At 38.0% G+C, this 21,641-nt stretch overlaps 1 protein-coding gene across 1 annotated transcript in view; it reads right to left on the bottom strand.

Annotated features, from left to right (window-relative positions):
* The window catches only part of PARL (presenilin associated rhomboid like), a 53,614-nt gene that overhangs the window by 11,924 nt on the left and 20,049 nt on the right, over positions 1–21,641 (bottom strand). Inside the window, exons 5-7 of the mRNA XM_069559128.1 lie at positions 9,126–9,221; positions 8,412–8,561; positions 5,715–5,785 (exon numbers count right to left, since the gene is read on the bottom strand). Coding sequence (XP_069415229.1) covers positions 5,715–5,785; positions 8,412–8,561; positions 9,126–9,221 — 317 coding nt within the window. The remainder of the gene's footprint in view (positions 1–5,714; positions 5,786–8,411; positions 8,562–9,125; positions 9,222–21,641) is intronic.

The following is a 21,641-nucleotide window of genomic DNA, read 5'->3' as shown; positions in this document are numbered from 1 at the left end:
CAAATAACCTCAGTCCTAACCCACCACCCAAAAGAATGTGAAATAGAAGAACAAACAAAACCTCAAGCTAGCACAAGGAAGCAGACATTAAAGATCAGAGAGGGGGAATTCCCTGGTGGTCCAGTGGCTAAGACTCTGAGCTCCCAGTGCAGGGGGCCCAAGTTCGATCCCTGGTCAGGGAGCTAGATCCCACATGCTACAACTAAGACCCAGAGCAGCCAAATAAATAAATAAAAATTTTAAAAAAATTAAAAAAAAATGTTTTAAAGATCAGAGAGGAAATAAATAAAATAGAGATAACAGGGAAAAAAGAACCCAACACAGTAAACAGCTGGTTCTTTGACAGGGTAAACAACACTGACAAAGCTCTGATTGGGCTCACCAAGAAGAAAGGAGCGAAGATCCAAATAAAATAAGAACTACAAGAGGAAAAATCGTAACTGATACCACAGAAACACAAAAGCCATTAAGAGAATACTATCAACAAATATGGGCTTCCCTGGTGGCTCAGAGGTTAAAGCGTCTGCCTCTAATACGGGAGACCTGGGTTCGATCCCTGGGTCGGGAAGATCCCCTGGAGAAGGAAATGGCAACCCACTAGAGTATTCTTGCCTGGAGAATCCCACGGACAGAGGAGCCTGGTGGGCTACAGTCCATGGGGTCGCAAACAGTCGGACACGACTGAGTGACTTAACTTATGAACAAATATATGCCAAGAAATTTGACAATCTAGAAAAAAACAGACAACTTTCTAGAAACATACAGTCCACCAAAACTGAATCAGGAAGAAATAAATAATTTGAACAGAACAATTGCTAGAAATGAAGCAGAATCTAATATTTAAAGAAAAATCCCTGAAACCAAAGTCCAGGACCAGATAGCTTAGCTGGGGAAATCTATCAAACATACAAAGAAGAACTTAATACTGCTCCTTCTCAAACTCTTCCAAAAGACTGAAGAGGAAGGAACACTTCCAAAGACATTCTATGAAGCCAACATCACCAGGATACCAAAAGCAAAGACACTACCAAAAAAGAAAATTACAGGTCAGTATCTTTGATAAATACAGACACAAAAAAAACTCAACAAAATATTAGCAAACTGAATCCAAAGACATATGAAAAAGTCATACACCGTGACCAAGCTGGATTCATCCCCAGGTCACAGGGAGGGTTCAATATATGCAAATCAACCAATGTGACACGCAGCAACACGAGAAGAGACAAAAACCACGTGACCATCTCAACAGGCACAGAAAAGGCATTTGATACATTTTAACACTCACTTGTGATAAAAACCCTTACAAAAATGAGAGGGAACATAACATAATAAGAACGATTTATGACAAACCCACAGCCAACATAATGTTCAATGCTGAAAAGCTGAAAGCCTTCCTGCTAAAATCTGGAACAAGACGGGATGCCTACTCCTAGCACTTCTCTTCAACATGGTATTGGAAGCCCAAGCCACAGCAATCAGACAATAAACACAAATAAAGGTATTCAAATCGGTAGGGAAAAGGTAAAACTGTCATTATACACAAATGACAAGCTACTATATATCAATAGAAAATCCTAAAGACTCCACACAAAAACTACTAGAACTGATAAATGAATTCAGTTAAGGTAGCAGGACACAAGATTAACATATAGAAATCAGTTGCGGTTTTTTTACACTAACAATGAAATATCAGAGACTGTAAACAATGCCCTTTAAAATCACATAAAAAATAATAGAAACCTCACCGACGAGGTGAAAGATATATGCTCAGAACTACAAAATATTAATAAAGGGAATTAAAGATGATACAAAGAAATGGAAAGATATCCCAAGCTCTAGGCTTGGAATAATTAATACTATTTAAATGACTATACTACCTAAAACAACCTACAGATTTAATGAGATCCCTATCACATTACCCATGACATTTTTCACAGAACTAGAACAAATAATCCTAAAATTTACATGGAACCATAAAAGACAGAATTGTCAAAACAATCCTGAGGAAAAAGAACAAAGCAGGAGACGTAATCCTTCCAGACTTCAGACAATACTACAAAGCCACAGTAATCAAAACAGTGTGTTAGCACTGGCCTCAACAGACATGCAGCTCAACGGAACACAACACAGAGGTGGGGGTGGTACCACATACCAATTAATCTTCAACAAAGGAAGCAAGAATATAAAACAGGAAATAGCCTCTTTACAAGTGGTGCTGGGAAAGTCGCAGAGCTGTATGTAAGTCAATGAAGTTAGAACATACCCTCACACCATGCACAAAAATAAACTCAAAATGGCTTACAGACTTAAATGTAAGATATGATACCATAAAACTCCCAGATCACAGGCAGAACATTCCCTCACATAAATCATACCAATGTTTTCTTAGGTCAGACTGCCAGGGCAATAGAAATAAAAACAAAAATAAGCAAATGGGATCTAAGCAAGCCTATAAGCTTCTGCACAGCAAAGGAAACCACAAACATAAAAAGACAACCTATAGAAGGGGAGAAACTATTTGCAAATGAAGTGACGGACAAGGGCTTAATTTCCAAAATATACAAACAGTTTATACAATATCAAAAAAACAAACAACCCAATTGAAAAATGGGCAGAAGTCCTAAATAGACACTTTTCCAAAGGAGAAGTACACAAGGCCGATAGACACATGAAAAGATGCTCGACACTGCTAATTATTAGAGAAATACAAATCAGAACTATAATAAAGTGACATCTCACACTGCTCAGAATGGCCATCATTAAGAAGTCTACAGATAAAAAAATCCTAGAGACGGTGTGGAGATGAGTGTAGATCAGTGCAGCCACTATGAAAACCAGTATGAAGATCACTCAAAAAAAACTAGAGTTGCAATATGATCCAGCAATCCTACTTCTGGGCCCCCAGACAACACTATAATTCAAAAAGATATATACATTACTATGTACAAAGCAGCACTATTTAAAATAGCCAAGACATGAAAGCAACCTAAATGTCCCCTGACAGATGAATGGATAAGGAAGATGTGGGACATATGTATAGTGGAATATTACTCAGCCATAAAAAAGAATGAATAATGCCATTTTTCAGCAGCAAGGATGGACCTAAAGATTATCATACTAAGCAAAGTGAGAAAAAGACAAATACCATATGATATCACTAACATGCGGAATCTAAATACAACCACAAATCAACATACCTATGAAATATAACCAGGCTCACAGATATAAAGAACAGACTTGTGGTTGCCAAGTAGGTAAGAGGTAGGGCAGGGAAGGAGTGAGAGTTTGGGATTAGCAGAGCAAACTATTATATACAGGATGGATAAACAACAAGATCATACTGTACAGCAAAGGGAAGTATACTCAATATTCTGTGACAAACCATAATGGAAAAGAATATGTAAAAGTATATACGTATAACTGAATCACTTAGGTCTACAGAAGAAATTAACACATTGTAAATCAACCACAATCAGATTTCTAAAACTTACAAAAACTATTTACAACTTCAAGGGAAAAAAATTCTAACATTTTTACATATGCTACTTCCTACAATAAATACTTCATTGATCTCTGCCGTCTCAAGACTAAGGGTATATTTAGCAGCAAACAAACTTTTGAAAATCAGAAAATTTGAAAAGCTTCCTGCCAATAACTAGTTAGAAATTCCATTTTAAAATAAGATTCAGAACATGCACAGCTCTAACAAAATCCTTACCAAAATCTAGTCAATATTCTTGCTCCCTTGTGCCAATGTTAACTGGCAAATATTCTTTAACAATCTTCATCTTTCAAAGGCAATAAGGCCAGTACTTTTAATTTTCTACAATTCTGTCAATAGTATTTTTTTCTCCGCGTTTCTCATTAAATATACTATATACTGGAGAAGGCAATGGCACCCCACCCCAGTACTCTTGCCTGGAAAATCCCATGGACGGGGGAGCCTGGTAGGCTGCAGTCCATGGGGTTGCTGGGAGTTGGACACGACTGAGCAACTTCACTTTCACTTTTCACTTTCATGCATTGGAGAAGGAAATGGCAACCCACTCCAGTGTTCTTGCCTGAAGAGTCCCAGGGACAGAGGAGCCTGGTGGACTGCCATCTACAGGGTCGCACAGAGTTGGACACGACTGAAGCGTCTTAGCAGCAGCAGCAGCAGCATACTATATACCTGATGACTTGCTTTTCTTTCATTTTAACCAAGAAAGAATAAAAGTATCGGGGGATAATAATTACATCCTGCAATGGCTCAATAGTATTTTGATGACTGAACAGAAACCACCACTTCCACCTTACGCTTCTCACTATGCTAAAAGCTCTCTAAACATTTGCACTGCAAATCAGAAATAGGCACGTTATCACAAATTTATATTGAGAAACAGGTTCAGAGAGGTAAAGTAACAAGTCCTGGAAATCACAAATAAGTGGCAGAGCTGGGATTCAAACCCAGTCTAATTCCAAATGCCAGATCCCCTGAACTAACGAGAAATGTACTCCCACCTTCAGAACCTCCAATGTCCTCTAAAGATGACTCAGCTCTTTCAGTGTATATCAGATGTGTGTAATGTTTGCTCCCCAACTAAACTAAATTTGAAGTCAAAGTCCATGTCTGATTCATCCAACTGGTCTTCACAAAACAGGTACTTAATTGACAAATGAGGTACAGAATAGATTGGAGATATATAAATTATACTGGCACCGAATTTTATATAGAAAACATTCCACAAAGAAAAAAGGGTAGGGGGCTATAGTTAAAGCATAAAGGTCACAGGACAAGATATCAGCCTCATCAGGAAAATTAAGTAGACACAAATCTGAGGAACAGACAAATTATGGCATGATTATTTTACATAAGGGTGCTTTTCTGAAATTAAACATTTGTAGAGTTTCTTTAAACATAACATTTCTATTTGAAAACATTTAAGTGCATTATATTTATGGACAATTAAATGTGTAGTCTTTAAAGAAATATGTAAAGATTTCCACATGTCTAGAATTTGCCATTAAATGCAAAATAAAACAGACTTGTAATTTTTACAAAATCATCCAGAACATAACTGAGACCAGGAAACTGTGATCTTGCTCACTGGATGCATTCCCAGTCTCTAGCAAGTACAGTGCCTAGTAGTCCAACCTGCATAGCACACAAATACTGATAAAGAAGAGGATACAGTACCAGATTCAAATCTCTATTTAGAATTTTTCAATGCTCTCTGGTTTATGGGGATTGGATACCCACTATTTTGACGACTCCTCATGATATGTACTCTGTGCCAGTACATATCACTGAAAGACTTCACTTTCACTTTTCACTTTCATGCATTGGAGAAGGAAATGGCAGCCCACTCCAGTGTTCTTGCCTGGAGAATCCCAGGGACGGGGGAGCCTGGTGGGCTGCCGTCTATGGGGTCGCACAGAGTCGGACACGACTGAAGCGACTCAGCAGCAGCAGCAGCCAGTTAAGTATATACAGATGACTAAAAGCTATAGCCTGAAATTTATAAGGCTTTACAAATGTATATATTCTATATTAGATTCAGATTAGTTAGTAGTATTATTTTAATATTAATTTCCTGCTTTGATAGTTGTATTGTGGTTTTGTAGCTAATAACAGGGTTAAGGGTAATAAGAATCTTTGTACTAATTTTGCAACTTTCTTGTACGTCTAAAATTATTTCAAAATGAAGTGAAAAATTTTAACTAGAAGTACTTACTGCACCAAGTGATGGTCCATATCTTCCTGTGGCAACTTTACACACATAACTGACAAAATTGGAAATAACACCTAAGAAATAAATCACATTTCAGTAATTTCAGTGACGTATAAAAATGGCTTCCATTTCTGACCTCTACCCCATGAAGACCAACAGCTGGGTTTCTTCAGTCAAGGTGCAGGCATAAATACTTACCCTGCCTATCACTTCAGATATATTATAGGGAAAGCAAAGTCTGAGCCACTGCACCACTTACTAAGTAACACACAGTCATTCACTCTACCTCTTAATTTTCATTTTCCTCATCTACACAGTATGAAGAAAGACTATGGCCCAAACTCACCAACTGTCTGGGAATTCTCTGGACTACATGCTATACACTAAATCAGAATCTCTGGAGTGGGACCAGGGAGTCTGTATTTTACCCAGTTTGCCAAGTGAATGTGCTGCAGATCCAGACTAGACGATTTTTTAGGTCCCTTTGGCACCAATGTCATCTGACCTTGAGTGTGGCTAATTTCGAAAAACAACTTTCTGTGGAGCAGGAATTAATGGCACTTGAAAGAGACTCTTTGTACCTACAATGACATTAATGCTCGGGGGAAAGAACTACACACATAGGCCAAAGACGGCACTCAGCTTCTGTTCTGAGGGACTAGATGCACATGAGTAATTAACAATGATTAAGTACCCACTCTGGACCTTGTGGTAGATGCTTCTATTCTCATCCTTTCTACAAGCCCATGTCATGAGAGTGAGTACCATTACCCTCAGAGAGGTACAGTCTTTTCTGCAACATGATACAGCTGGTAGCAGAAATAGGATCTGAACCTAGGTCTTCCGTCTCCAAGTTGAGTGTCTTTTCACTACACATAACTGGCAGATATACTGTTTTTAAGTGAAAGGATTTTAGGAATGAATTTTTATACTTTACGGCTTTAAGTGCATTTTGCAAACAAAATACATTTTTTTTAGACAGTTCACTTCAGTTGCTCAGTCGTGTCTGACTCTTTGCAATCCCATGAACCGCAGCAATCCAAGCCTCTCTGTCTATCACCAACTCCCAGAGTTTACGCAAACTCATGTCCATTGAGTCGGTGATGCCATCTAACCATCTCATCCTCTGTCGTCCCCTTCTCCTCCTACCCTCAATCTTTCCCAACATCAGGGTCTTTTCAAATGAGTCAGCCCTTCGCATCAGGTGGCCAAAATACTGGAGTTTCAGCTTTAACATCAGTCCTTTCAATGAACACCCAGGACCGATTTCCCTTAGGATGGACTGGCTGGATTTCCCTGCAGTCCAAGGACTCTCAAGAGTCTTCTCCACACCACAGTTCAAAGCATCAATTCTTCTGCACTCAGCCCTCTTTACAGTCCAACTTTCACACCCATATATGAGCACTGGAAAAACCATAGCCTTGACTAGATGGACCTTTGTGGACAAAGTAATATCTCTGCTTTTTAATATGCTGTCTAGGTTGGTCATAACTTTCCTTCCAAGGAGTGTCTTTTAATTTCATGGCTGCAGTCACCATCTGCAGTAATTTTGGAGCCCAGAAAAATAAAGTCAGCAACTGTTTCCACTGTTTCCCCATCTATTTCCCATGAAGTGATGGGACCAGATGCTATGATCTTCGTTTTCTTACAGTTGAGCTGTAAGCCAACTTTTTCACTCGCCTCTTCCACTTTCATCAAGAGGCTCTTTAGTTCTTCTTCACTTTCTGCCATAAGGGTGGTGTCATCTGCATATCTGAGGTTGTTGATATTTCTCCTGGCAATCCTGATTCCAGCTTGTGCTTCTTCCAGCCCAGCGTTTCTCATGATGTACTCTGCATATAAGTTAAATAAGCAGGGTGACAATATACAGCCTTGACATACTCCTTTTCCTATTTGGAACCAGTCTGTTGTTCCATGTCCAGCTCTAACTGTTGCTTCCTGATGTGCATATGGGTTTCTCAAGAGGCAGGTCAGGTGGTCTGGTATTTCCATCTCTTTCAGAATTTTCCACAGTTTCTTGTGATCCACACAGTCAAAGGCTTTGGCATAGTCAATAAAGCAGAAATAGATGTTTTTCTGGAACTCTTGCTTTTTTGATGATCCAGCGAATCTTGGCAATTTGATCTCTGGTTCCTCTGCCTTTTCTAAAACTAGCTTGAACATCTGGAAGTTCACGGTTTTTTGAGACAAGCAAACTTTAATCAACCAACTGCCAATTTAGCAGGGTTTAGGAACCCAGAATCCTGAGTTATCATTTTCAAGCTGAGATAAAGAAATGCTGCTAAGTCCAGGATGACTAGAGTGGTTCCATGCTAATGTATCCTTGCAACAAAATGAACGAACTCATTCTTGACAATCTCACTGGAGAGCTCTAATCAAAAGCTTTCTGGAAACTGAACACACTTTGGAAATTAGTGTAAAGTTATTTAACAAAGATCCACATGATCAAAGCAGCCGAGAAGTCTGGGAACCACTCATCTATAAAATGGTGGGCCTGAGCTAAAGAAACCAAGGCCTTGGGAGACAAAAATGACATGCTTAAGTACTATACCAGCTTGTATCCTTCTCTATATACGATCTGAGAAACAAATATGTACTGAGGATTACTATAGAATGTGGCTATAATCATTCCCTTTGTCCCGTCTCCAGATAGGTGAGAGCACTTAAACTCTGGACAGGCCCAAGATGAAAGCTGATTACCTGCAGATAAGTATACTGCCATGAACTGCTCTTGACCCAGAATGTTCACTATGCTGGAGGAGAAGCTCCACAAGACATACATATTGGCTGCCATGTGAAACAAGGAGAAATGACTGAATGTTGACAGCAACATTGGAGAACAAAGGACCTCTGTAAGAGAAAGAAAATGTCCTGTAATTGTGCGCACACACACAGCCAGGAGAAATGATCCATTTTAGACTTTTTTCATTATCATTATGAAAAAAACATGCACAACAAACCAGAGCCAGTTAAAAGATTGGAGAAGATGGTTTAAGATAGCATTTTTCAAAGTGGTACAAAGCTACCTTAAATCTCTTTTCTGTAGCAACCAATAAAAATTCTCAGGTCAACAAAAGCAACTTGTCCTATGGAAAAAGTTAGCTATAAAAAATAATTGGTAAATTATTTAAATCACAGAAATAAAACTGTATAGAGTAAACTTACAGTGATCACTGATCTCAAGTCACTAAAAAATTTTTATGGAAATCTACTATGTGGAAGGTACACTTTAGGTGCCTGGATACAGCTGTAAGAGAAATGAGATTCCTGTCTGCCACAAGCTTACAGCCTGTCCTCCAGATTTTGCTTATAACTATTGACAAGTTAGTCATATTTCTTATAGCACTTCAATTACCATAAAGCATATTTCCTTCATATTACCTCAACCTCAAAAATCACACAAGTTAGACTTACTTGAGGCTGGATTGGATGTGAAGTATCTGATCATTGTCCGCTGCAGAGAAGGTACTCTCCACAAACAAAATACAAAAACATTTGCAGCTATGATTCCTACAAAATAAACATTTCTAATTTAGGAAATTGAAGATAAAAACAAAGAAAATCTAATCAAAAGTCCACATTAATAAGATTTTCTACCACATTAAAGAGTATCACCAAAAAAAAAAGTATTACATACTTGGGAGAGGGGTAAGTTAAGAAAAGTGAAATCAATGTTTTTGAATATCAAAACTGTCATGGGTTGGTAAAGTCAGAAAATTCCTGTAAAACTGCAATGCTCTAGGAGCTAACTTCCTTCACTCAGCTCCATATTTTACTTCTTCTCAATAAATAATCAGATCTGTAATTACTGTTTGAAAATGGCCAAGTCAAAGACAGAAGTAATGTACAAAATTAGGTTCTTTGGCCAACAGTAAAAAAGCTATAAAACATCACTTCTTTTTCAAAAGGGAATGGTATGCTTCTTTAACTTTTGAACAGCTTTCGGAAACAACTATGGATCATCTGTGCAGGGACTTCCCTGGTGGCCCACTGGTTCAGACTCTGCATTTCCACCGCAGGAGATGCAGGTTCGATTCCTAATCCGGGAACTAAGATTCCACATACTGCTCAACACAGCCCAAAAATAAGTCCAAAAAAAAAAAAAAAACAAGATCACCCATATAGATGAAGATCCACAGGTCTGCAAAAAATCATTATTTAAGAATTAAGGAATCGTTTGGAAGAATTTCGCAATTGCTTTCGAAAATATGTTTACATGTGGGAGTCAGGTGACTTTCATTTTTCTGCAAGAAGTTGCTAGAACTACCACTAAATTAAGTAAGCTTTTTGACAAAATAGTTAAAATAGTTAAAAAGTGTATTGACTAGTAGGTTTATGACACAATAGTTAATTCTAGGGAAGAACTAAGTTATTAAGAACTGCAAACTTTAAAAAATACATTAATTTTAGGTACCACAACTCCTTACACATAATAGGCATGCATCTACTTGAATTAAAGAAATTTAAACATGTATTCATTCCTCCAATCTCTTTAAGCAACAGCAACTAGCCCTTTCAACTTCTTCAATTCTAGCAACATTCTGCTAAGCCAGAATTTCTAATCTAGTGCTCTTTCTACTAGACAGAGACACCTAGATAGCCAAGGGGATCTCTTTTGACCTTGACCACTCTAGGACTTCAGACACCAAACAGCTCCTTAACTGGGAAACAGTATACGCTGGTCCCCAGAAGCAAGTGAGCAGGAAAGGAGGTGACAATCCTCTGAAGAAGCAGTGCACACTGTCTAAAGTTAAGGGTGAAGAAAACTAGCAGGACTGACTCTGTCCTGCTTACACTGTAACCCAGGCAAGAGGCCTAACATCTCAGCCTCAGTTTTCTCTTCTGTAAAAAAAAAAAAAAAAAAAACCCTCAAAGAGTTGAAAGATGACTGGATGAGAAAATATGACTAAATGTAGTGATCACACAGTGATAACTCAAAAAGTGAAAACGATGGTATAAAGGGAATAGCCTTTTTAGGTCTGAATCCTAAAGGCATGCCCTTAGAAGGTTTGTGGCCTGTGGCATTTTACGGCCTTCATTTCAGTTTTCTCATTGTAAAGTGAGAATAAAACTTGCTAATCATGAGGGTCGTATGTGTGTGTGTGTCACTCAGTCATAACTGGCTCTTTGTGACCACATGGACTATGTAGCCCACCAGGCTCCTTTCACCATGGAATTCTCCAGGCATAAATACTGGAGTGGGTAGCCATTCCCTTCTCCTGGGGAATCTTCCCAACCCAGGGATCGAACCTGGGTCTCCTGCATTGTAGGTGGATTCTTTACCTTCTGAGCCACCAGGGAAGCCCCATAGTACATATATCTAGTATGTAGACTACTCCAAGAAAAGGGTTCCCTCCCCGTCTTTTTCCTTTTAGAGGTAGAAGTGTTTAAGGTCTCTGTTTGTACCCCCATTTAGGAGAAGGGTTACTTGCCTCCTCCTAACTCAGTCATGCCTAGGACTAGCTTGGCACTATTGATTTGGAAAGGTTGCTGGTGCCTCAGTGGCTACTTTTGCAAAAAGTGATGTACTTGATTTTATCAGCAAGAATATGGAATAAAGACCTCCAAAACTTCTCTCCTTCATAAAAGCAGTGGAAAAGTTGGCCCCTCAAAAATGTTAGAATCAACTTTTTCAGAAGTCTGGAAACTAGCCAAAGGCTTGCAGCAATCCAACATTTTTTTTTTTTTTAAGAAAAATGATGAAACTCAGTAAGAAAGTAAGCTTTGAGGCATTTTAACTTGCTCTAGTCACAGGCCTCACTTTCCAGATATAAGTTACATGAAAACAATCCACTGTCCCAGTGCTGCCTGGCAACCACCAGAGACTGCAGAATAGAGCTGAATCTCTTCCAAAGCCTTGTTCCCAAAGAACTATCATCATCTGACCTATCTGATAATAATTTCTTGGAAGACCCCATTAGCAAGGATGTCTGTATTTGATCTGACTGGGAGCTTAAGTGCAAAATTCATTCCCCAGGAGGAATCTGTCAAAAGCAATTTATAGGCAAGCGTTTAAGTTCCCAGTTGGCTGAGGTGATGGATAATAGAGACTAAACAAAAATCTCAAAAGGAAAATACTAGCAATGAGATATTCACAGGTGCTTACAAAACCTCACATATTCCTGGGCTCTAGAAAGTCACAAGAATAAAAAAACAGTAGACTTCAAGATGGTATTTGTTACTAGAGACAAAGAATGATATTACATAATGACAAAAGGGTAAAAAAAAGAATCTTGATGTCCACGAGGAAGATACGACCATTATAAACATACATGCTCCTAACAATAGAAACCCAAAATGTATGAAGCAAAAACTGACAAAACTTAAGGGAAAAATAAATGACTCAATAACAGTCGGGAAACTTCAACACTTCATTTGTGACAATGGATAGAATTAGATGATCAGCAAGGATGTAGAAGATTTTAATACTATAAATCAACTTGACCTAACAGATATCTATAGAACATACCACTCAGGAGAATACACATCCTTCTGAGACACACATGGACCATTATCCAGGACAGACCATATGTTCAGCCATAAAACAAGTCAATAAATTTTCAAACTGGAAATTTCAAAACTGAAATTATAAAAAGTATGTTCTCTGACAACAGTGGGATAAAATTACAAGTCAATAATATATTTGTAAAATTCAAAAATATGTAGAATTAAGAGGGAGGGCCTCCCCTTTTAACGTTTCTAAAGGAATGTTTACTAAAAAGGGGTGTCAACGCTTCCTGTTTTTAAGTGTGTATTCTTACTGAATAAGGAGAAGAGGAAGACTTGGGTTCTCTGTTGGCATGTTAAGCACAGAGAGAGATGCTTGACAGCATGCTAACTGAAGCCAGAGCAAATATATCTCCATCAGGTTATCAGGAACTCTTCAGTAGAAAGCTGAGGCCTTAACTGATTAGTGACTGATCACATTGGATTTGGTTACAAGATGGAAGTGCTGGCTGGGTTAAGCATCCAAAGAAAAGAATGAAGCAGACTAATTTAAGTGTTAACTTAGGTTTCTGGATTCGAAATTGAGCTTCTCATCACTCAGGTACAATTTTGTGATGACATTTTTGCCTGGTTTTTTTTCTGGTATTGCTCTTAAGAGTCTTTTCTCAGCATATTATTCTGCTCTTGCCTCTGTCCTCTTGGGGCACTTCAGTTCTGCATGCTACCTCTGGGATCTCTACTGTGAATGACATGATGTAAGTGACCATTATAGTAAATGCTCTTTGTAAAAAAAAATTTTTTTAATGTTTTTAAAAATGTATACATTTTATGGGCTTCCCAGGTGGCCTAGTGGTAAGAACCCACCTGCCAGTACAGATAGACTTAAGAGACCAGGGTTCAATCCCTGGATCGAGAAGATCCCCTGCAGGAGGGCATGGCAACCCACTCCAGTATTCTTGCCTAGAGAATTCAACGGACAGAGAAGCCTGGCAGGCTGGAGTCCAAAGGGAAGCACAGAGTCAGACATGACTGAAGCAACCTAGCACACAGACACATACATTTATAGTCCAGCTTATCAACTTGATATTTTGCTGTCAAGTATGTTTTTCAACCTATATTTATCCATCCTATTGATAAATGCTAGTGATTAAAAAAATATGAAAATCACACACTCTTAAATAACCAATAAATAGATCAAAGAAGAAATCACAAGGAAAATTAAGAAGTACTTTGAAATGAAAAAAAAAAAAAAAACATACCTGCTATGAACTGAATTGCGTCCTCTTAAGATTCATATGTTGAAGACCTAATCCTTAATGGGATGGTATCTGGGGATGGGACCTTAGGAGGTAATTAGATTTAGAGGTGGGGCCTTCATGATGGGATTAATGTCCTTATTAGAGAGATACCAGAGAGCGTGTTCTGGCTGTACCTGCCATATGAGGACAGCAAGAAGGTAGCAGTCTGTAAGCTAAGAAAGATCTCACCAGAAACTGACCATGCTGGACTTCGAACCCCAGAATTATGAGAAAATTCATTTCTGTTGCTTAAGGTACCTGGTCTATGGTGTAATATTTTGTTATGACAGATCATGCTCAGCCAATACAAAAACTTAAAAGGATATAGCAAAAACAGGGCTGTGAATGCCTACACTAAAAAAGACCTCAAAGCAATAACCTAAGCTTCCACTTTAACAAACCAGGGGGGCGCGGGGGAGAATAAAGTAAACACAAAGCCAAGTGGAAGGAAGGAAATAATAAAGAGTTTGGATGAAGTAGAGACTAGAAAACTAGAGAAAAATCAATGAAACTGAAAGCTGGTTCTTTGACATTAACAGTCGACAAACCTTTAGCTAGACTGACAAAGACAAAAAGACTCAAAATCCCTAAAATCAGGAAAGAAAGCAGAATGTTACTACTGACCTTACAGAAATAAAAAGGATTCTAAGAATACTATGAACAGTAGCATATCAACAAATGAGAATAACTTAGATGAAACTGACAAATTCCCAGAAAGACAAAGCATTAAAACTGACTCAAGAAGAAAGGCAAAATCTGAATAGGCCTTTATAAGTAAAGAGACTGAATTATTAATAACAATCAAAAAATTCACATAAATAAAAGCCCAAGGGCCTCCCTGCTGGCTCAGTGGTAAGGAATCTGCCTGCCAAAGCAGGGGACACAGGTTCGATCCCTGGTCCAGGAGAATCCCACATGCTGTGGAGCAACTAGGCCCATGCGCCACAACTACTGAGCCTGTGCTCTAGAGCCCAGGAGCTGCAACTGCTGAGGCCTGCACACCTAGAGCCTTGTTCCACGCGAGAAGCCACCACAATGAGAAGCCCACATACCTCAACTAGGAGTAGCCCCTGCTCACCGCAACTAGAGAAAAAACCCACACAGCAATGGGGACCCAGCACAGTAAATAAATCATTTTTTAAAGGAAAAAAGAAAAGCCCAAGACCAGATGGCTTAACTGGTATATTACGTTCCGAGAGCTGCTATAATTAATTACTACATACTAGATGGCTTAAAACAATAAAAATGTATTCTCCTACAGTTCTGGAGGACAGAACTGTCAACTGGGTCATGTTTCCTTATGAAGAATCTAGGAAAGACTCTCCTTCTTCCTAGGTCCTGCTGGTTCTTGGCATTTCTTGGCTTACAGCAGCACCTCTCCAATGTCTGGCTCCCTCACTTCACAGGCCCGTTTTTTCTATTGGTGTCTTTCTGTTCTCTTCCCGTATTATAAGGACACAAGTCATTGCATTCAGGGCATACCTTAATCTAATATGATCTAACTATTTCAATTAAGATAACACTGAGTTTCTGGGTTACTCTATTTCAAATAATACTGAGTTTCGGGGTGGACCTTATGTTGACATCAAAATCAGACAAAGACATCACAAGAAAACTATCAATATCCATTATGAACACAGATAGAAAATCATCAAGAAAATACTGTCATATCAAATTCAGCAGAATATAAGAAATTATAAACCATGCCCAAGTGAAACTTTTTTAGGAATGCAAAACTGGTTCAACATACTGTAATCAATACAACACTCCATATTAACAACATTGGGAGACTCACAATTCCCAGTCTAAAAACTTAAAATACAAAGCTACAGTAATCAAGACACTATGTCCAAAAGATATGCATATTGACCAGTGGAATGGAATGAGAGTCCAGAAGTACATCCATACATCTATGTCAAATGCCTTGTTTTTTTAAATTGTGGTCCCAGACAATTCAATGGGAAAAGAATAGCCTTTTTAATGACAAAGGAAGCAAGACTAAACAATGCAGAAAAGACAGTCTCTTATGTAAAAAAAAATGAAATTAGATCATTTTTTAATTCCATACACACAAAAAGGCTCAAATAGATTAAAGACCTAAATATGAGACCGGACACTATAAAACTCCTAAAGGAAAATATAGGCAGAACACTTTCTGACATAGATCGCAGCAATATCTTTTTCAACCCACCTCCCAGGATAATGGAAATAAAAATAAACAAATGGGACCTACTTAAACTCAAAAGCTTTTACAAAGCAAGGGAAACAATAAAATGAAAAGACAACCCACAGATTGGGAGAAAATACTTGCAAGCAATGTGACTGACAAGGGATTAGTCTCTAAAATTTATAAACAGTTCATGATGCTTCATAGCATTAAAACAACCCAGTCGAAAAATGGGCAGAAGATCTAAATAGACAATTCTCCAAAGAAAACACAGAGATGACCAAGAGGCACATGAAAAGATGTTCAACATCACTACTTATCAGAGAAATGCAAATCAAAACTACAATAAGATATCCCCTCACACCAGTCAAAATGGCTATCATAAAAAATCTACAAACAAATGCTGGAGAGGGTTTGGAGAGAACAGAAGCCTCCTACACTTGGTGGAAATGTAAACTGGTACAGCTCCAATGGAGAACAGTATGGAGTTTCTTTAAAACACTAAAAATAGAGCTAGCAGATGACCCTGCAATCCCACTCCTGGGCATATAACTGGGGAAAAACATGAGCTGAAAGGATACGTGAATCCCAATGTTCATTGCAGCACTGTTCACAATAACCAAGACAGGGAAGTAACCTAAATGTCCATCAAAAGAGGATTGCATAAAGAAGATGTGGTACACATATACAATGGAATATTACTCAGCCACTGAAAAGAATGAAATAATGCCATTTGCAGCAACATGGATGGACCTTGAAACTGTCATACTGAGTAAAGTCAATCAGACAAAGGAGGAGAAATATCATGATATCCTTTATGTGTGGAATCTAAAAATAAATTATACAAATGAACTTACCAAAAGGCTTATAGACTTAGAGAACAAACTTATGGTTGGGAGGAAAGAGGCGAAGGGACAGTTAAGGAATCTGGGATGGACATGTACACACTGCTGTATTTAAAATGGATAACCAACAAGGACATACTGTACGGCACATGGAATTCTGCTCAATGGTATGTGGTGGCTTATATGTATAGCATGAGTCCATTGGCTATTCATTTGAAACTATCACAACATTGTTAATCAACTATCCCCCAATATAAAATAAAAAAAAAATTTTTTTAAGAAAAAAGAATAGTCTTTTTAACAAATGGTGCTGAAGCAAGTAGCTATCCACCAGGAAAAGAATGAATTTGGACACCTTCCTCAAACTGAATACAAACTGTAATTCAAAGTGAATCAAAAACCTAAATGTAAAAACTAAAACTATAAAACTCTTAGAAAAGGTGGAAATTTTTGTGACCATGGATTAGGCCACAGTTTCCTTGATATAAAGCACAATAAAATAAGAAATGAATAAAATAGACTTCATTAAAATTAAAAGTTTGTGCTGCAAAGAATACTATTAAAGTGATGACAATGAACAGAATAGGAAAAATACTTGCAAATTATATGTCTAAAAAAGATCTAATATCCAAAATATATGAAGAAATCTTACAGCTCAACAAAAAGACAACTCAAAAAATGAACAAAGCAAGACTTCCCTGGCAGTCCAGTGATGAGGACTCCACGATTCCACTGTAGGGGGTAAGGGTTGGATCCCTGATCCAGATCCCAGCGTGGATCAGCCAAAAAAAAAAAAAAAATCCTTGGACAAAGATTTTTTTCTTATTTGACTGTGCTTGGTCATAGTTGTGGCATGTGGGATTTAGTTCCCTGACCAGGGATTGAACCTGGACCCCCTGAATTAGAAGTATAGAGTCTAAGCCACTGGACCACCAGGGAAGTCCCTGGACAAAGGATTTAAACAGATATTTCTCTAAAGAATAAATGGACACTTGCATATGAAAAGATGCTCGGCATTACTAGTCATTAGGGAAATGCAGTCAGAACAATGAGATATCACTTGCCATACATTAAGACGGCTGTTATTAAAAGAAAGAAAAGAAACTAACAAGCATTGGCAAAGATAAAGAGAAACGAACTGTTGTACATTGCTGGTGAGAATATAAAATGGTGCAACTACTGTGAAAGTCAGCAGTTTCTCAAAAAGTTAAACACAGAATTATCATATGATGCAATTCCATTCCTAAATATACGTGCCAAAAAATAGGAAGCAGGGACTAAAACACACTTACACATAAATGTTCTTAGCAGCATTATTCATGAGAGCCAAAAGGTGAAAACAAACCAATGCCCATCGACAGATGACTGGATAAATAAAATGTGTACCCATACAATGCAATCTTATTCAGACTTCATACAATGGGAAAAGGTCTCTTCGAGTGGTGTTGGGAAAGCAGGACAGCCATGTATAAATCAGTGAAGTCAGTGTACACCCTCTCATCATACACAAAAATTAACTCAAAATGGCTTAAAGTCTTAAATATAAGATATGACACCTTAAAACTCCTGCAAAAGATCCTAGGCAAAACATTCTGACAGAAATCACACCAATGTTTTCTTAGGTCAGTCTTCCGAGGCAACAAAAATAAATAAAAACAAAAACAAACAAATGAGACCTGGTCAAACTTACAAGCTTTTGCAGAGCAAAGGAAACCATAAACAAAATGAAAAAAACAATCTACAGAATGGGAGAAAAGATCTGCAAACAATGCAACTGACAAGGGCTTAAATTCCAAAGAAGAAATGCAGATGGCCAACAGACACATGAAAAGAGGCTCAACATTGCTAATTATTAGAGAAATGCAAACCAAAACTAAAACTATAATGAAGTATCACTACACACTGGTCAGAATGGCCATCGTGCTGGAAAAGGTGTGTGGAGAAAAGAGAATCCTCCTCCTATGCTGTTTGTCGGAATGTAAGATGTTGCGGCCACTGTGGAAAACAGTATGGAGGTTTCTCTGAAAACTAAGAATTACCGTATGATCCAGCAATCCAACTCCTGGGCATATATCTCAGACATACCTCAAAAAAGATACATGCACACCTATATTCATAGCAGCACTTATTTACAATAGCCAAGATATGAAAAAAACCTAGGTGTCCATCAGCAGATGAATGGATAAAGATGTGGCACATATATACAATGGAACACTATCCAGACACAAAAAATGAAATGCCGTTCATAGCAACAGCATGCAACTAGAGATCCTCATACTAAGCGAAGTCAGAAACAGACAAACATGATGTATCACTTACATGTGGAATCTAAAATATGACACAAATGCACCTATCCAGGGCTTCCCTGGTGACTCAGAAGGTAAAGAAACTGCCTGCAATGTGGGAGACCCAGGTTCAACCCCTGGGTCAGGAAGATTCCTTGAAGAAGGGCATGGCAACTCACTTCAGAGTTCTTGCCTGGAGAATTCTATAGACAGAGGAGCCTGGCTGGGCTACAGTCCATGAGACTGCAGAGAGTCAGACACGACTGAACAACTAACATACACACGCACACACACGAAACAGAAACAGACTCACAGAGGACAGACTTGTGGTTCCCAAGCAGGAGGAAGCTGGAGGAGGCATGGTGGGCTGGGAGGCTGGGGTTAGCAGATGTAAGCTTCAGTATACAGAAGGGATAAACAACATCCTACTGCATATACAGCACAGAGAACTATATTCGATATTCTATGATAAACTATAGTGGAAAAGAGTATTTTAAAAAAGGAAGGTACATGTATAAATATATATATAACTGAATCACTTTGCTGAACAGCAGAAATTAACACACTGTAAATCAACTACAGTTTTTTTAATTGAAAACAAAACCAGTATTCAGCATTAAAAAAGAACGAAATTATGATATATGCTAAAATGTGAATGAACCTGGAAACCAGGATGCTAAACAGAAGCCATACACAAAAATATACTTTATAATTCCACTTATATGAAATATAGGCAAACTCATAGAAACAGAAAGTAGAATGGTGGTTACCAAAGGCTAAGGGGTAGAGGAACAGGAAGTTATTGTTTAACAGGTACAGAATTTCTGTTTGCGATGATGAAAAGTTCCAGAAATCAATAGTGATGATGTTTGCACAACACTGAATGCACTTAATGCCAATGAATTACACACTTTATGACTAAAATGATAGATTGTATTTTATGTATATTTTATCACAATAAAAAAATACCCAAAAAACTGTAGTTGCTGATAGAAAAAGACAAGTAATAATATATGGAGTCCTTATACATTGCCTAAGAAAATATAAAATGGTACACTCACTTTAGAAAACCACCTGGCAATTCTACAGAAAGGCACTGGGAAAAGTAGATATCCACACTTAAAAGGATGCACTCGGACTCTTACCTTACACCATCTTTTCATATGCTAGTTGGCCATGTGAAAGTCACCTTTGGATAAATGTTCAAATACTTGCTCATTTTGCTACACCATATACAAAAATTAACTAAAAACTGATTAGAGACCTAAAGCTAAGACCAAAACTATAAAACTCCTAGAAAAAAATAGCGGGAAAGTTTCATAACATTAGATTTGGCAATGATTTCTTGGATATGACACCAAAAGCACAAACAAAAAAGCAAAAATAGACAGATGTGACATCAAACCTAAAAGCTTTTGTGCAAAGAACATGAGTGAAAGGCAACCTACAGAATGAGAGAAAATATTTGCAAATCACATAGCCAATAAAGGGTTAACAGCTAGACCATATAAAGAACTGCTACAACCCAACAAAAGCCAACCTGATTACAGTGAGTGAACACCATTAGAGGAATGGAACCAAAATCGCAATAACATGGCACCTCACATCCATTAGGAGGGCACCCATTTCAAAAAGAACCACAAACAGAAATTTTCAAGTGCTGGCAAGGATGCAGAGAAATCAGAAACCTTGTATACTGTTGGTAGGATTGTAAAATGGTGCAAACAGTATGGAAAATAGTATGGAACTACCATATAATTCAGCAATCCCATTTCTGGGTATATATCCAAAAGAACTGAAAGCAGGGACACAAAGAGATTTGCACACCCACGTTCTTGGCAGCTCTGTTCACAAGAGCCAAGAGGTGGAAGCCAAAGGCCATCAAAGAACAAAAGGATAAACAAAATGTGGTGCGTACACACAATGGAATATTCAGCCTTAAAAAAGGAAGTCCTGTCACATGCCATAATATGGGTGACCTCTGAGTACATGTTAAGTGAAACACAGCAGTCAAAAGAGACAAGTACTGTATGACTCCACTTATATGAGGTATCTGACGTAGTCAAATTATAGAAACACAAAGTGGCATGATAGTTACCAAGGGCTGCGGAAGGGGTATAGAGGGAAATCATTGTATAATGGGTACAGAGTGTCAGTTTCACGAAACAAGAAGAGTTCTGGAGATGCTTCATAACAATGTGAATATACTTAACTCCACTGAACTGTACACTCAAAAATGGTTTAAATGGGGTATTTTATGTCTTTTTTTTACCACAATTTTTAAGAAGTTAAACAGAGTACCATATGACCTAATAATTCCACTTCTAAGTATACTCAAAGAGAAATGAAAACATATGTCCACACAAAACACATATATGAAAGTTTGGCAGCAGCATTATCATAACATAAAGCCAAAAAGTGGAAATAAATGTCCATCAATAGATGAATGAACAAAATGTGATATATCCATATAATGGAATATTATTTAGCCATAAAAAGCACATACTGAAGCACATTACATGCCACTGTAAATGAGCTCTGAAAACATTACACATGAGTGAAAGAAGTGAAATACTATACATCAGTAAAAGAAGCAGCCACAAAATGCCTCATATTATGCGATTCCATTTTTATGAAGTGTCCAGAACAGGCAAATTCACAGAGAAAGAAAGTGACTGTCTAAGGACGAATGGAGGAGAGGAACAGGGAGAGACTTGCCACTGGCTATGGGGTTTCTTTATGAGATAATGAAAATATTCTGGGCTTACATGATGGTGATAGTAGCACAAACCTGTGAATATAATAAAAACCACTGCATTGTATTCAAGTTAACACCTGAACAACACGAGTTTAAGCTTCACAGGTCCACCTACATGAATATTTTTCCA

This window comes from Ovis canadensis, chromosome 1, assembly GCF_042477335.2.
Source record: "Ovis canadensis isolate MfBH-ARS-UI-01 breed Bighorn chromosome 1, ARS-UI_OviCan_v2, whole genome shotgun sequence".
Classification (NCBI taxonomy): domain Eukaryota; kingdom Metazoa; phylum Chordata; class Mammalia; order Artiodactyla; family Bovidae; genus Ovis; species Ovis canadensis.
The sequence above is the reverse complement of the archived record's forward strand: the minus strand, read 5'-3'. Positions and strand labels throughout refer to the sequence as shown.